The 17569-nt window shown below is 42.3% G+C and overlaps 1 protein-coding gene across 7 annotated transcripts in view; it reads left to right on the forward strand.

Moving 5' to 3' along the window:
- Window positions 1-17569, forward strand: part of LOC121322894 (arf-GAP with GTPase, ANK repeat and PH domain-containing protein 1) — a 197854-nt gene that overhangs the window by 59805 nt on the left and 120480 nt on the right. For 4 of the 7 annotated variants that reach the window (XM_041263439.1, XM_041263442.1, XM_041263440.1 and 1 more), the window contains exon 1: window positions 10307-12498. The exons of the other annotated variants lie outside the window; for them this stretch is intronic. In XM_041263439.1, coding sequence (XP_041119373.1) covers window positions 11010-12498 — 1489 coding nt within the window. In that variant the 5' untranslated portion in view covers window positions 10307-11009. Of the gene's footprint in view, window positions 1-10306; window positions 12499-17569 lie in introns of those variants that run through there. 7 annotated transcript variants of the gene reach the window in all.

Genomic DNA, 17569 nt, shown 5'->3' on the forward strand with positions numbered 1-17569 from the left:
ACAAGAAGCAGACAAAATTAGCTGAATCTGAAACGTGCACATGGTCTTCAGAGTAACTTTATACTGTTAACAAACATTATAAACAGTTAATAATACGAATTGCAATAATATGCATGCTGAGATGAGAATGTTTCACATTTGAACATTGTTGCAAATTGGAAGCTTTTGCCCTTGCTCCTAGTTTGGGTGTCCCTTCGGGACAAGAAAAATAAAGCAATGAACCTCAACATTCCCTTCCATGCAGTCCCTGTGACGCATTCTGGAAAGCCTGTTCATCATTTCCTGTGAGCTTGGTTTGGTGACCTTCTCCCTCTGTGCTGCAGCGGTGTGAATTGGTAAATCTGTATCCCTCTGTGCTGCAGCGGTGTGAATTGGTAAATCTGTATCCCTCTGTGCTGCAAATGGTAAATCTGTATCCCTCTGTGCTGCAGCGGTGTGAATTGGTAAATCTGTATCCCTCTGTGCTGCAGCGGTGTGAATTGGTAAATCTGTATCCCTCTGTGCTGCAGCGGTGTGAATTGGTAAATCTGTATCCCTCTGTGCTGCAGCGGTGTGAATTGGTAAATCTGTATCCCTCTGTGCTGCAGCGGTGTGAATTGGTAAATCTGTATCCCTCTGTGCTGCAGCGGTGTGAATTGGTAAATCTGTATCCCTCTGTGCTGCAGCGGTGTGAATTGGTAAATCTGTATCCCTCTGTGCTGCAGCGGTGTGAATTGGTAAATCTGTATCCCTCTGTGCTGCAGCGGTGTGAATTGGTAAATCTGTAACCCTCTGTGCTGCAGCGGTGTGAATTGGTAAATCTGTATCCCTCTGTGCTGCAGTTGTGTGAATTGGTAAATCTGTATCCTGCCCTCTACACTGGGGGTCACTTCTATTGGCTGGACGTTTAAAAATCCTCAAAGTGTATTTCTGAGCAGGGAGAAACAGAGATTGTTAGCACAGCCGAAATACTTGCCTGACAAGTAATCAATCACAGCGTTATTGACTTGGGAATGCTGTAGGTATCTGTTTTACACAAACCCCTTTCTAATTCCACTGCATGGCTTCTCTCCCAGGCTCGTGGCCTGTGGGGGACAGCCCTTTCCATGTGCAACACTTTTTTTAAAACTTGTAATTAGATTTAGGGGGAAAAAAAAAAAAAAAAAACACACTAAGCTTTTGTATTTTTGACTTTGTCTGGATGGAGAAATACAATCCATAGCCGCTTGAGTCCTGTCTTTCCCTAACGGTTGTGTCTGTGATCTGCAGTACTGTACCGGACTGCAAAATAAATGCTTTTGGTAAACTAACTACCCCCATGTGACAGGGATTCCGTCTGTTTGATACCTTCATAAATGTCGCACTTTTTATTTTGCAAAAATCGGCATATCCAATTTGAATGACACTCGCGTCATGTATTATTTTTCACAAATGGGAGACTCAGAATCTCAGGTTATATAGGGAGGTTCTATCTGGATATCCACAGAGCACAAAGGCCGGCGATTTGGCCCAGCAGACAGGATGCGGAAATCCTGTGTCATCCCACAATCTGTCAGAAGAGTAGAGTGTAGTACCAGATAACTTGGAAATTGTAATTAGGACCTATTGAACTCTTTCTCCCACCAGATTTTCCATGGCTACCCATTGCACACCATCACACACACCACACACACACACACACACACACACACACACACACACACACACACACACACACACGGTGGAATGAAGTCTCTAGAAGCTTGCTGTAGTGAGTTTGTTATTGAAGGCAGGGGGTGGGTGATGGCGTGAGGCTGCGCTTCCCTGTTCCACTCTGGAATCCTGCCCACAGAACCCTGAGGAATTGGACAGCTGCTGAGAGGGAATGAGAGCAGGTAATCAGAGGAGACAGCCTTTTCCCACAATTCCCATCCAGAAAGGATTCCACTGCAGAGGCAGGGTTGGGTTTGAAGCTCCTGAAATTCCACTACCGTGTAACTTCAGTATTCAATATGAACTGTTTTTTCCTGGTCATTCTGCAAAAACACAAATGTTTAGATGTCATGAAAGCCATAAGAAGTACCAATTTCCATCTGTGAGCTGCCAGCCACACTGCACACTTGATAATCTGAATGTATCAGAAGCTGGATGTTTGTTATTAGGTGAGGAGAGAGGGGGAAAGGAGCTGTGGGAGGAGGTGAGGGGTCAGGGTTTGCCACACAGAGTAAATTAGCAAGTGACGATAGCGGACAGGCGGTGGGGGGAGTAGATGGATCTGGGACCGGAAATGCACAGAGCAGCGAGCAGAACATAAAAGGATCGCTGGCAGTCTGACCCCACACAGAGGACGAGCTGCTTCTCTTTCCACGGCACAAAGTACTGAAATGACTTTTTCAGATTTAACAGCAAGCCTAGGCGGTTACTGCAGTGCAGAATATTCACTGTTTATCCAAGTAAATGAGGCTGATTTACAACCAGTGCTTCCATTTCTCAGATCTCTCCTGTCTGCCATTGGATGGAATAAATTGCTTTTCTTTGTCAAGCTGAAATAACATCCTGTCAGTATGTACAGTACAGTGTAGTGTATATATGTACAGTACTGTGTTTTTATTTGATTAATTTAATAGTGAAAAAGTTGACAAGTCTTATCAAATGTTTTGATTTGTTTTGTGGGACATCACTGGAAATACTGTATTGAATTTACAATACATTTAATGTAGTAGTACTTCGGCATCCGTTGATTTTTAAATAACACAACTTGAAAGAGAAAAAGTGTGAGTCCTTGCCCTGGAAGTAATTCCTCCCTTTGCTGGGAGACTCGCAGCTCAGCTGGGCACTGGCTCCATCAGGGCTTTGTCCTCCGTGGTTCCCAGTCAGGTTCTATTCCTAACAGGATCTGTGAGAACTTCTGTCTTCCACCCGTGGTGTATTTATCCAATACCATTAACACACTTTCATACAGTGGCAATGCTTCCTTTGGATTTCAAAGGGGGAATAAAAGATGTACATAATACTATTATACAATGTAAAGTTGGAGAGGACTGGAGAGCAGCGGGATGGATTAGAAATATTTATAAGAATTCAAACTCAGTGAGTACTGCAAAGCTTCTGAAGAATAGAATATTTGAATGAGTGGAATCCTCATGAAACATCTTTCTAGGTGGTCCTGAGTCGACAGATTTCATTGCTGCTGTGGTGCCGTGGAACAGGATAATAAAGGAAAGCCAGGTTAATAATTTAGGTAACACTGAGTTGCTGATCATCTAAATACAGACCCCTACTGAAAGACAATGCACTGCCTCTTCTCCAACAGGAACGTTGATATTCTTTTTGTCACCCTGAAGCTCTGCATTGCTCATGCAATCCTGCTACAGCAGTCTGTATCTGAGGAGTCATTTTGTGAACCAACACAGATAGAGAGCATGGCTGGCTGTGGTCCAGCACAGATAGAGAGCATGGCTGGTTCTGGACCAGCACAGATGGAGAGCATGGCTGGTTCTGGACCAGCACAGATAGAGAGCATCGAGGACATTTTGGAATAGCACTCCTGGAAGAAAAGCAAATTTGCATTCATGCATTTTGTATTAGTTCCTCTTCAATGAATAAAACATGCTCTGGGTCTCATGACCACCGAAGGAAGAAATCCAGTGGACCGGCCCAGTATACTGTTATACAGTGGGGCCATTCAGGGTGACCACTTCAACAACCTTGCCCTCATCCCATTGGTTTTTACTCTATTTGAATTTTTAGTTCTAGTGATCATTTTACTGCTGTCTTCAGCCTCAACGACCCTCAGTCTATTACATATTCTTGTTCTTTGTTGACTGTACCCTCCTGGAGAGCAGTGGGAAGAGCTGCCTTGTTTCGATTGGGTGTTGGTGAACCTTTTAGGTATCCTGCTGTTTATTAGCATTTGTTTAACATGTTTGTTAAATGCTTAAAACAGCTAAAGTGAACAGTATGTTTCTTTTTTTTTTTTGATTGATTGAAGACAATGAGAAAAGACTTCTAGTTAAAACTGATTCAGTTTCTTTTAGCATTCCTAAGTGGAAGCCCTCCTTCGGTGTAGCTTGCATTGCTTGAATATGTTGTGAAATGGCTGCGTTGCTGAGTGAAAGTACTGAAGGATGCCATGCATACATTGTGGTGTTTGAATGTCATATTCAAGACCAAAGGAGGCTGTGATGCAGTAACACATACACAGTACCCCCTGCAACATGAACCTGTCCACATGCAGTGATGGGATAATAATGTTGTACACCACATCACATTATCAGAAGCTAAGTGCAGATTTGAGAGATGAACCTATGTGTTTTTCCTTTCCTGTCCTGACTACTTTACAGCTGTCCCCTGTGTCTGTTCCTGCTTTGCAGACTTCAGAAGCCTGGTTTGAGTTTGGACAGGCTGGGATGCGTTATAATATCCACAAGGAAACTCAAAGCACCCTGAGAGACGTAACAGGGGAATAACACAGCCAAACGATGAGGCTGGAGCCGCCCAGGAGATGAACTGCTCTGCTTCTTTGACATGTGTTGGAATTGTTTTTTTGGATTGAGCTTGTCTTTACCACCTCCCGGTGTCATGTCACATCAAATAGCAGGAGTGCCGTGCATCAGAATACATTGCGCATTTATATTCTTGTTTTGAGTCAATCTCTGTGCTTCATCTGTAGGACTGAAAGCCGTATGAAATGCTGGGGAGGCAGGGGAAGCAAGCGAGGGAGGGAGAAGAGAAAGCAGGATGTGGCCATGGTTTAAATCCTAGCTCTGCACTTTTTCTATTTTTCCACTGTTGTGCTGCTCTGCTTACATACACACTCTCTTTCCAATAATATCTGAGAGGGGAAATGCAATGTGTCCAATAAAAGCCACTTGAATATGGTTTGAGGGCTAGCATACTTCCTCTGTATGGGGATCGGTTACCAGCGCAGACTCTGTACATGGATATTTATAGACTGGCTTGAGTACAGCATCAGGATCACAGCTGTGATTTTGAAAACAGATTTATTTTTTCAACCCGTCAATTAACTGCTGTAGAAGGTAGTTTGAAAAGGACTGTGAATTGTTTTCCGCTTTTCACAAGCCTGTACAACAAATCTGTGCTAATAAGTTACAGTAGATGAAAACAAGGGATGTGTTTCAATCAGTCAGTATGTAAGCCGTCTGGCTGGGGTTCAGAACAGGATGGCCGAGTGTCACCAGGGCTCACCCTGCACACACCCCCCCCCCCAGGTCTGTGTGCCAGGCTCAGAGAATCAGGAGATTCAGCTCATCTCCATGAGGATGGTAGGGAGGCGAGTGGGGCAATCTACCAGAAACAAATGCATCTGCTGAAAAAAAGAGGGAATATCCAGAAAGCACCAAAGACAATGCTAAAGAAACTGTACTCTGAGACTGCAGACTGAAAGCTAAAAAAAAACATGCAAGTGATCAACAAACATTTAATAAACAGTACAATATGATAAACTTTTCATTGAAAGTGCACTTTTATGAATATGTTGCACTAATATTGCTAATTTATAAAAGTAGTATCTTAATACCCCACTGTACGTTAATGAAAGCTGAGGTATTGTTTTGAGGCAGTGTATAATTGAATATGGACACAATGAAGGAATACGGTAGTGAAGGGGTTACAGCAGTCCTTTGGACACACTGAAGGAATCCGTAGTGAAGGGGTTACAGCAGTCCTTTGGACACACTGAAGGAATCCGGTAGTGAAGGTGTTACAGCAGTCCATCGGAGACGGATCTCAACGTCTCTGCTGACTGCCTTGTTGCTATTCAGGACACTCTAGCTCTTATCACAGGCTGGTCACAGTACTCGCATTGTAAAAAAACAGCTGATAATCACAACAACCACCAACCAATCCTATTGTTCCCTGGAGCTCTGTTCAATTGCATTGCACGCGGGATGGTATTATTTATTACAAAAGCCTCTTCACCCTTTATTAGTATTGATATGAAATTGCTTGTGAGCTAATGGTGATCAATAAAACAGCTTTTGGTGTGCAGAATGTTTCTGGAGAAAGAAATAACAACAGATAAATTGTTGACTCTTGCACAGAATATTTAATATAGTTCTATAATATTTAATCATGTTGTTGTGACAGGTTATACTTTGATTGCCGATGACATGGGCTTTGTCAAATGATTCACCCAAATGTGTGTGTAGCCTTGTCTGCCACTCATTCGAGATCCTCGAAGAACTTGAAATGAAAAGATCTACAGTATGAGCCTGGTTCGAAGATGTGGTGTCACTTTGAGCTGCTGGAAATAACTGTTAAAAATGGAGCCATTGTTCCTATAAACAGCTGTTCATTCTTGGCTCTCCATTCTTACTTTCCCTGATTTACAGAGCAGTATCGTACACATAATGCACACTGAAGAGTAATGTCTAGTGACAGATAGCAGCTGAACTAATCAGTGTTCTCTCCTCTTTGAAATAGAGGGCTGTTATATCTCTGAATAACTACAGATGTGGTCCACCCCTATGGCTTCCTTTAGTAAAAAAAAAAAAAAAAAAAGGCAGAAATGTTACTGGAATTGCTAACTAATTTCAGAACAAGGATTGATAAAACCATTGTGTGGTTACAGTAAGTCTTGACTTGTGTGAAGTTATCACTGGTGAGCTGGTGCACTGTTCTGAGAAACTGTGATGAATTGGAATGAGGCATGGGAGACCTTGTAAGCACATTGAATCTCACGGCTTCACTGAGTGATAGGTGAAGGCGAAGCACTAAGTATCTGGATTAGTAGTAAATACGCTGTGGTTTCTTTATTTCTGTCAAATATTTAATTAAATTATAACAAAAGAATTGTTACCTGCAGTCAAGCAAGTACTGCATTAGCCCAACAGGGCTGAGTGAAATACAGGGATGGAAATAAGACACCTATTGCGTAGCAGTTACACCCATTCCAGGTTTTTTGTGTGCTTGATTAGCCCCAGGGTATAGATAACAAACTCAGGTGTGAATCAAACTGCTATGCTATGCAAGTCTTATTTCTATCCCTCAAATAGTCTTGCCTGGTGCAGACAGGTATTCAGATTGTCCCGGATTGAAAGGGTCAAAGTTTCTATTTGGAGCTGGTCACACATGCAGTTTATTGTATTGCTGATGGTTGCATTATGTCCATACAATACACCGCAGGCAGGTTAAATGAATCAGACTGCTCATTTATAATTAAACACAAGCCCAGATATTTGGAAAAGCTGCATTGCAGTTCTTCTCACAGTTACATTGCTTTCCCAGCTAGCCTGGGTTAGATAGTAGTTTTACAATCCAAGCATCTTTAGATTGTGTTTGCTTTGTAAAATCAATCAAATTTCAGAGCAAATGAATCTGCAATACAATGTACAATGGTTTGGTAAATCTCTTGCACAAATTAATATGGTGCAGCACGTGGCATGAGTTAGTCCCTGTTGGCAGTTTATTTTTTTGCTGTGTTGCATGCATCCATGCATGATAGATAAATACATATTTTTTTGGCATTAATGCTTAGTAAAGACCTAAAGGACATTCAAGCTCAGGAGATTAAAGGGTCCGCTGGGATCATCTGTAAAATAAGTACAGTATCTATTCTGCACGCTGTTGTGTTTCTGACATCTGCTTGGTGAAAACAATATATATAATATATATATATATATATATTTATATATATATATATATATATATATATATATATATATATATAAAACATACAGATCTGCATATTCTCAGTTTGTCAAACAATTGGTATGTATTGATTTTAGTTGACTAGCACAGATGTACAGTGTATAATGCGCGGTACCAATAGATTGTTATAAAAAATAACGTTCTCTTTCAAAGCTGTGTTTTGTGTGTTTGCTGCAGGGGAGAGATTTGACTTCACAGTCTCCTGTGATGATTGAGAGATTTGTTGCTTTTGAACCCGGTGTTATCAGAAATGTGTCACCTTAGCAACCGCAGTTGCCAAGGATACCTATGCAGAAGCTGGCTTGAAACCTGCAACACGACGGAGCAAAGCAAGTTTAGAATACTGATCTCAGGTTAATAATGTAGTGTTGTACAGCAATGTGTACAGTAGAAATCAATGCAATCTAATAAGAATAAATATACATTCATATTTAATAGGAGAATCGATATGTCCAGTAGGCTGAAATGCTTTCTTTTCTTCTTTTCTTCTTCTACACAGTCTGCCACTGTGTCTATACCTCCCATCAAACACACAATCTGCTACCGTGTCTATACCTCCCATCAAACACACAGTCTAGGCCTGAACTTCATATTTTGCTTTTCTTAATATTAAAACTTCATACAAAAAATATCCTGATTCCAGCTTCACTTTATATATGGGACCAGACTTGTGGGATGGAAATACAGCAAGACTCTCATTGCATATAGGTTTGATCCATTCCTGGTTTTACTATGACAAGACACACCTGAGCTTGTTACCTATAGACACTGGGGTGAGTCAAGCTCCCAGTAAAACCTGGAATGAGTGAAACTGCTATGCAGGAGTCTTATTTCCATCCCTGCAGACTAGTTTTCATGCACAGTATTTGGGGTTCCTTGAAATGTGTGCGCTACCTATTCAATTTAAGAAAGCTATTACCTTTACTGTAGATACATAGAAACGTGTATCATCTGGGGGAATGCAAGCAAAAAGACTGTTTTTAATGTGAGTTATTGGCAGCCTGTTATTATACAGGCTTTCCAGCATGCTTGATCAGTATTGTAATGAGAGCAGCCGCCAGCGCTCCCCTCACACTCTGGCACAGGACAGCTCCTCTGATTGTCTGGATTCCGGGTCCGGAGCACAGACAGCGTTCTTCACAGTGCTGCGAGTGGGAACGGTGTTGCTTTGCAATTCCTGTGCTTGACGGGGATCATTCATAAAACTGACACACGTTTATGGAAGAGAGTGTTTTGCGCAAAGCTTTTATAAAATGACGTACGTTTTATGTTTTAAATTGTAATTGATACGTTTTGTAACTTGAGCTGTACAGTGGTATTGTAAATAGCAATTTTTGTTTTGTATTTCGGTAACACAAAATACACTTGCTGTAGCCTATATATTTTGTTGTCGTTATTTAAGTAAACTAAGTGTTCTGGATGTGTTTTTAATGAATAAATCGCTAGTTTATAATTGCCAGTTATAATATTATACTACACCAAAGTATTAATTGTGGATTCAATAATGCATTAAAAGTTTCACCTTAATAACGATACAACTGCAAATACCGTCATTACACTGTCAACCAAAACGTTGCCATGTTGTAAATACTAAACGCGGCACATGTGCCCGACTCGACACAGGTGAAAGGTGCTTTATGTCTGCAGTCTTGGGGTTTTTACCGTGGCGTTCAGTTTAAGCGCTTAGACACACTGATATCAGGAGCAAGATTTAGCTTCAGCTGAGAAATATGACAAGAAAGCGTGTGAAGTAGTATTAGTGCGCACTGACCTCATCTGCACTGATTAACCGTTCCCCACAGTTGCAACAACATTCTTTACACTGGGTTTGAAAAGGGATTTCATATAGAGATCTGCGAACCGGTTCCGTTGAACATACAAATATCAATTATCCGGTTCCAGTGAGTACCATTATGTTTTTCAATAAAACTGATTATTAAAAACATACAACCATATATTTGATAACTACAATTGTCACATTTATACTTAGAAAACATAAAAATAAAAACACGCAATTAGCTGGACTATATATTTGCTTTTTGTTGTCTTTGATTCAGCCAACAGCAGTAACATTTGTCCTGAAATACGCTGGCAGTAGAAAATCCACCCAATACAATAGTGCGACTGACTGTAAACTAAGGGATGGAGTTCTGAAATTTTGGAATACTGTACTTTTCCAATGAGGTGTTTTTTTTTTTTTTAATTAATGCGTTTACACGCGTTATAAAAAATAGGGTTAAACTATGAATTTCAACAAAGAACGAGGCATTTGTTAACGCTGATAGGTTGCTCGCTAGCGCAACACTAAATTACTAGTCATATGAATTTAAAAATGTCTTTTAATCTCATTACCTGCCCCAGTATTTTTTAACTATTTGTTTGAAGAATATGGTCTAATTGTTCAGTTGTAATGACAAATGCTTGCAATGTAGCACTGATGCTAACTTGTTTTGCAAGGAGATGCACTAAACAGGGGGTAGCATTGGATCTGCCCATCCAGGATTTACGAAACGCTTTTTATTATAGCGACAACTTCATTTCACCCGAACAGCCAATTTTCGTTTCGTTTCTGGAGTTCAGTCCAGTGTATCGGCAAACTCCAGATCGCGTTTTCCAGCTGACCCCCTAGTGCTTGCTGCCGGTCTGCCCGGTGTTGTGTGATGATCGCTGCTGGGAGAGAAAGCAGGATTGGAAATGTATTCACTGGGTGTCGGGTCGCTGTGTCTACTCGCCAGCCGGTGCCGCGCTTTTATGTTAAAATCATTATAATAACGATGGAAACAAAAGCATGCTATCACTGCGAGCTGCAAATAGACCCTCGACGCTGGGGACCGATGGAGACGGAATAGTGGTCGCAAGCAAATTGGAGGGGAAATACCATTCTGCAATAATACCAATCGGGCAGCACATACATATATACATAGCGAGATGCATCAGCCGGCTACGGTCACATCTTGACAATGGAAGGGACAGAGCAAGAATGCTGTTTTTTTCATTTAAATTATTCATAAGGACGTGCGGATTGGATTGTGAGCTGGTAGTGTTTTATTGTACAACTTGAGTGCTTTACAAAGCTTTACAAATACTGGAGTGTGGTTATTCATTGCAATTTGGAAGGTATGTTGCGTTTTCACCTGGAAGTCATACACCTATGTTACTACTAGCTGCATCTTCACTCAAAACAGAATACAATTTGCACTTTTTCTAACGTTTTTTTGTTTTGTTTTAAAATTAAACAAACGTGTAAATAAAACAATTGCTGTGTAAAATGAACAATTGCTACGGGCATTCCAGCAACGTTTAGGTCCGGACTGTGACAATATTATCATTCTGTAATTTTTAAGGGACCATTTTTCTTTTGATGTTTTTGCAACTAAAGAATGTACCTTTTGGATGGTAATTGCCCTGAAAGGATGCAGAGGGGAACCCCGCAAAGGAAAACCGTGTACCGGATTTCTTTGACTCTGGTTAAAAAAGAAAATGTGCTGGATGAGGGAGGCGGGGGAAGCAGCGTGGCGCATCCCAGGTTTGATACGCCAAAAGCGGGCACTCACAGGCGGGAGGGGGCCTCCGAGATCCAGCGAAGCTGCCTGTTGGAGGAGGAAGAGGAGGACGAAATAGACGATTTCTCCACACAGAACTATTTGAGAAACTTCAGGACATTTAGTACCGGTCACCTTGAACTCGGTAAGTTAAAAATCTCCAGGAAAACGCACCTTTTTCACAAGGACCTGACTTTTAAATTGAAAGTAGCGGGCAATGCAGCAGGTTCAGCTGGCATGGAGCTGAGCACAAGTCCGAAGAGAGACGGGAACCCGGCTCGCCCTGTAAGCATGGTCGCAACTGTGAACATGGGTTTGGAAAATAAAAGGAACGTTTCGCGTTTAGGGGAAAGTCTGGGAGCTACTACTGTCGAGGTGTTTAAAAGGGAGCTTTGCACGAGTGAAAAGGGACCACAAGTGCTTACTGACACAGGCAGAGAAAAGGCAGCTATAGCCGAGGAAAGTGCTGGTTCGGGGGACAGGGGAAACGGTACAGAATCCAAAGACACACTTAAAACTGCAGGGGGCCGAGGTGCGCACCCGTCAGAGGTGCAAAGAGAATGTCCTGAAAAAGGGCAGGACATGGGGGGGTATTCTCAGGACACTAATGGTAATTTCTCTGTCAGGAATAGTAAGGAATGTGAGAATTTCAAGGCTGAAGCTCCCCGTTCACCCGTGATATCAGGACCCCCCTCCTTAGCACAGAGAGGGTCAGGTAAAAAGGACACTCCGCAGACACCCCCGCAAGCCCTCGACAAGAGGCCCACGGGTTTACTGCGCAGGAGCTTCAGCTTCAGACACTGGAGTGGTGGGGAGCTGCCCAGGATCAGAGCCCTGACTCGGGAGAAGCACCACAGTAGCTCCAGCTGTATTGGGGAAGGTGAGAGCAACGCCGTGGTCCTTCAGAACCCCTCCTGCAGTGAAGCAGGGTGCAGCGAGAAGAGGAACACCTTAGACGTGGGGGCGGTCCTGAATAAAACAGATTCCCTGACCAACCTGGGCAGGTGGGAGAGGGCGAACGGGAAGAACAGGACTCTGGATAACAGTGACCTGCACAAGCTGTCGGAGAGGGACCTGGACGAGAAGGAAGGCTTCCTCCGCGGCGGGGTCAGGTCTAGCGGGCAGGAGCGCAAGCTGCTCAGGTTCTTCAGCGGCATTTTCTCCAAAAAGGGCGGCACTTCCACGCCGTTTACGAGCCCCAGGGGGAACTCTCTAAGGGATAGCAGTAGCGCCGCCAGGTCTAAAGGGTTTCTAAGCTCCCAGAAGGCGGCCACTCTGGGATATACACGGTCCAGCACTGAGAGTGTGAATGGATCTCCTCTTAAAGGTAATGCATCCTTTTTTGTTCTACCTCTCTGGTTTTGGTTTTGGTTGAATGCACAGAGGTGGACAGGAGGAGTCTGAGGTGGGGTTGTCAGCATCTTAAAGAATGCAGTTTACTTTTGACACAGAGGTGACGACTGGATTCTGGGACTCAGTTGCTACATTGAAACCTTAGGCTTTATTTAAATTGCTTTCATTTCTTGTTCAAACCTCTTTTGTTTTCCTAGGGGGTACGCTGGTGGTGCAGGCACTGAAACAGAACCTGCGCTGAAAGGTTTTTAATGTGTGCGCTTAGTGACTTCAGCAGGCTCTGGTGAACCAGGCACCTGGGTTAGGTTACTGGCTCATAGCAAAGCCCTGACCCTATTTTCATGAGCACACAAACAAAATACCACCACCACCACCGCCACACACAAACTCTGTACACCGTCATGCATTTGTAGGTTGTGATTCATTCTTACATACAGTACTGCACATCATGTTATGTTCTAGCCCACTGCATGGCTAGAAACCAACGCTCATCCGACCCAGTCCTGGGTTTCAGAACTACACTCAGTGAAGTATAATCTTCAGATTATCGGTAGCCAGGAGTCTGATGTTAAATGCTTTGTCTCTCTCCTTTTAGCTGCCTGAACAGTTCTGAAATCCAAGTTTGAAGCCCTGCTACTGGTATATGGTCGTGAAGCTCCTGGCTTTATACTAAACTCACAGTTGTCTGCTCCCCTCCCCTCAGTCCTGTTTCAAGCTCATACCTGAGAGCTTCGTAATACTGCTTTGTTGACTCCTGTCTGTAGGGAAACAGCAGCCATATCAATCCCCGGCTTCAGTGATGTGTTTGTTTTTCCCGTTCCCTTGTGGGAGAAGTGTGGGTTACCCTCAAGCTAGAAAACCTTTTGTTTCTAGAACTAATGATCTTTTTCATTCATTATTTTCCTTGATACCTACCACCACCATCTGGTGTGTGTGCAGGGAGGGGGGGGTAATAAGCAGAGCGGGGTCCTAGTCGGATAATGAAGATGCGCGGCTTTGTCTGTCACAGAGCTAGCCTCGGAGCTCTTTGAGCGTGTTGGCTGTTCCTGAGTGTGCCATTTCTTCGTTTTTGTAAGCGTGGTAAATCTTATAAAGGGAAAGGTCTGCCTGTTTCCACCAAAGACTTCAATATTGATGTTCTTTCTCCTCTGTTTCATTTGAAACTGTGGCAAATGGATTTGCAGATGGCTTCCCAGATGCAGTAGAAATACACTGTTAGCACCTTAGCACCTTCAGGAACCTGGGGGCTCCAATGAGGGTATGAGGGCTCTTAATACTGAACTGCATGTGGGACTTGAAAATACACTACTGTGGAAGCCAGAGACGTGGGTGCTGTTGTTACTATCACTGTACTGCACTGCACTGCACTGCACTGCACTGCGTTCTCCTACCCTTTAATGTTGAGGGTTGTTCAGCTTTTCCTCAAGCACTGCCTGACTATTCGATAATAGACGTAATAAACATTTACAAGCTTCCCACAGGCAGTGCTGTATTTCAAGACATGAAAGGAGGAGGCCTGCTATTTGGGAATTATAGTCAGCAATTTTTTTTCTTTTAAAAAGAAAGAAAAGAAATATGAAGTTAGTGCTATAGTGTGTCTTCCTTGTAAATTCTCATGGGCAGAAGCACTGGTCGTAGTACTGTACCTCAGTTTTAACTTTTCTATTTAATAGAAGGTAAGATATAAAGTTATTCCACATAAAGTGAATGCAATGATGGTATAAGAAACTGATGTCTGATTGGCTTAGGTGCTTAAGGCTATATCTTGGGGACTGATAGAATGTTGCATGGACTTCTGATACAGAATTTAGTCAACCCGTGCTGCCCCTGTGATTTTCTTGCGTATCAGAGCAGTAAGTGCCTAAAACAGTGTGCTGTACTTGCGGTAGAGTCTTGTCGTTGCCCCTTTGAAACTGAAACGAAAACAAGCTGCATGTTAAAGAATAAAGAATAAAGGCATGCTTGTGTTCGGCAGTGGGAGGGTTGTTGGGAGCTGATGCAGGAGATGTCGAAAGGCTATCTTGAATTGCTCAGTTTGGAATTTGGGGCTCTTTAGCCCGTTACCTCTTAATCTCTCTCACTTGGAAGAGGCAGGTAGAAGTCATTTTCTCACCTGACCCTGCACATGGTCTATTTATTTGTATGTCAGGGTTTTATAAATTAGATTATACAACATTTAGATTAAAATGTAGATTATGATTATTAATCCCTTTCGTATTAAAACTCTTGCTTTCTGTTTCAACTGTGCTGTGCTGTACAGTTAATACCAGGCCTACACAGTAGCAATCACTGTTGTGGAATCCAGAGTCAGTATGTGTGTGTGTGCATGTTTGCTTTAAAAGAAATGTGCAGCTTGGTATTTTCTCCTCCTGTAATAAACCTTACTATGCCACAGTTCTGGTGTAACAGGATGTACAGGTCCTACCCAGGCAGCCAGGTTTGTCTCCAATTAAAGGTTCACTGGAAAAGCTGGCAAGCAACAGAAGCTCCCAAAGAAACATTTTCCATTACCGCATCTGTGAGAACCAGAGGAATGCTGCTGAACAAACGCATTCATTGGCGAACCAGGGTGACGATCCTGTTGAATGTTAAAAATATAAAGCCCATTGGCTTTGGGAAATAAACCAGAGGACATTTTATAGAGCGGGTTCAAATCCGAGACTGTAACCTTCCTAATTTAGAAATAAGATGCTGAATTGTTACAGGGACTTCTGCCATGTTTAACACTGCGTGGATCAGTGTTTAAACAACACTGCAATGTTATTGTTACAGATTACAGTAGCTGCTCTGACTTTATGAGGAAACAGAAAGAGAAGACAGTATCTCCTACCAGCCCACTATATACAGTACAGTGCTTGCAACATGAAAGTAATGTTAAGACCTGTGGTAATAGAGAGTGAGCACCACATGGAGATTGCAGCAAAGTCTTCCCTGTGGTTCAGGCCACAGAGTTGCTGATAACCCCATTTCTGCCTGCTCACCTCCACAACAGCATTGCTGCGGTTTAGAGACTGCGGTGGAAGGGAAATGAAGAACGGCCTGTCCCATTTCCTCGCTGGCTTGTTTACCTCTCTCCCAAACCGCAGCCAACTTCTTCACTGACCTGCAGTACAGTTCAGCTGTGACCAAATGTTTTGCAGTGTCTAGAATTTTAGGATTGAGACAATTAAAAACAAAACAAACAAACAAAAAAAAAAAACTATATGAATACAATTTAAATCTTTTATTGAACATCATGTAATCAAAGAAACTACAACATGATATTGCAGAAGTACTGGAAGACATAATAGTAGCATAGTATTTCATGTTAGATTTCAAAATGTGACATTTTTCAATTTGTCAGTTTGTTAAGAATATGAAAAATTACAAAGCGGTATGTAATTCAATATGTTAACATAATATTATTCAGCAGGTTTCATTCAAGTTTATGAAGCAATTATTATATAGGGTGATGTAAAACTTTTGGCCATAGCATCAGCCCAGACTCCTGCTGTGCCTGCTGTTTGCTGGTACAGCATGTATTGTGAGGGCCAGGTTTTATTTGCAATAAAGAAAATTAATCGTGTGGATGAGTTGAGTAAGGCATACATACAGCATATCATTCCGAACTGAAGCCTCACGAAGGCATCACCAGGACAGATCAAAGCAAACCCTTCCAATTTTTGTAAATTTGGATCCTCATCATCTTGAGTCCAAACAGTATCACGGAAGCCGGATGAGGGATATTTTAAAGAAATAAAAAACGGAAAGCATAGCTTCTCCCAGCTGTGTGTACTGTAGGTCTTTACAGGTTAGATAATTGAGGCTCTGGTATTAAGGTCAGTGTGTGTAATACAGGGAGATTAATGTCAGAGCCGGCAGTCATGGGCTAGCCAGATGCCAAGGAGAGGGGTGTGTGTGTTTGTGTGAGTGAGTGAGTATGGGTGTGCTGTTCAGTCAGGAGTCAAGATCCCACTGTAAACCATGAAGCATGGTATTTTGAGGTCCATTAACCCAGGGTCAGGGGTCACATTCATTTAGTCATGCAGGTACTGTAGTCTGTAGTGAGCTTCTTTAAGAACTGCGGTTCAGCATTTAAAGACCATTTGTTAATGTGGTCACACTACCTAATTATATTGCTTTTTAATGTTTTAAATGTGTGTGCGTAAAGGGTTTCTTTGTGTCTTTTTAGCTGTTTGAAAGGAAGATTCTGAGTTTAGCGGGTAGCTTTCTGTGGGGGTGTGTGTGAGTGGGTGGGTGGGGGTGTGGGTGTGCGTGTATGTGTGGGGGTAAGGGTGTCTGTGCGTGCGTGAGTGTGTACGAGTTGCTTACTGTTAATCCAAGTGTCTGTCAGGGTAAAGGGTATATTGTACTGGACAGTGTCTGAGTTTATGTTTCTGAGAGTTTAGAGTCTAATGCACTGTGCCTGTTATTCTTGAGGACTCAGGGACTCATCAGTTCACTTGTAAATGAGTTGGTAATAAAACCTGTACTCCATAATCTGTACATATAAATTAATAATAAGCAGTAAAGGAAGAAGCACTGGGGAGGAATACATTGCACACAATTCTTTCTCCCAGAAGTCTAGTCTTTAGACTGTTGATTTGGGTTATGAGATTAAAATTTGCAGAAACTTCAGTATTCTGTGAGCAGATGAAAATGTTTTTGGTGTCTAAAAGAAAAACAACATTTAAAAAAAAAAACATTGTGACAGTATAAAGAGAAAAGGGAACTGTATTGATTTTATTTATTTTTATTTTCTCGTATTTCAAGTTCAGCGGGGCAGCATTTCATGTGGAACGAACTGTACGGTACAGTCACTTGAATACTCCTGTGACTGAAGAACACACTGTCCTGTAGTGATGGACCTCCATGTCTGCAGTCAGCAGTGCTGAAGTAAAAAAAAAAAAAAAAAATACCAAAAAAACCCCTGAATTAAACAGAGCAGTTGGATGCCTCCCAGGAGGGTCCTGTGACATAATGAGCGAAGCATCAGCCAAATGAAAACAAATCGCACTATAAAATCTCCAAAGGAAGAGAGTGTCATTAATAATAGTTTTACAGTA

This window comes from Polyodon spathula, chromosome 11 (genome assembly GCF_017654505.1).
Source record: "Polyodon spathula isolate WHYD16114869_AA chromosome 11, ASM1765450v1, whole genome shotgun sequence".
Classification (NCBI taxonomy): domain Eukaryota; kingdom Metazoa; phylum Chordata; class Actinopteri; order Acipenseriformes; family Polyodontidae; genus Polyodon; species Polyodon spathula.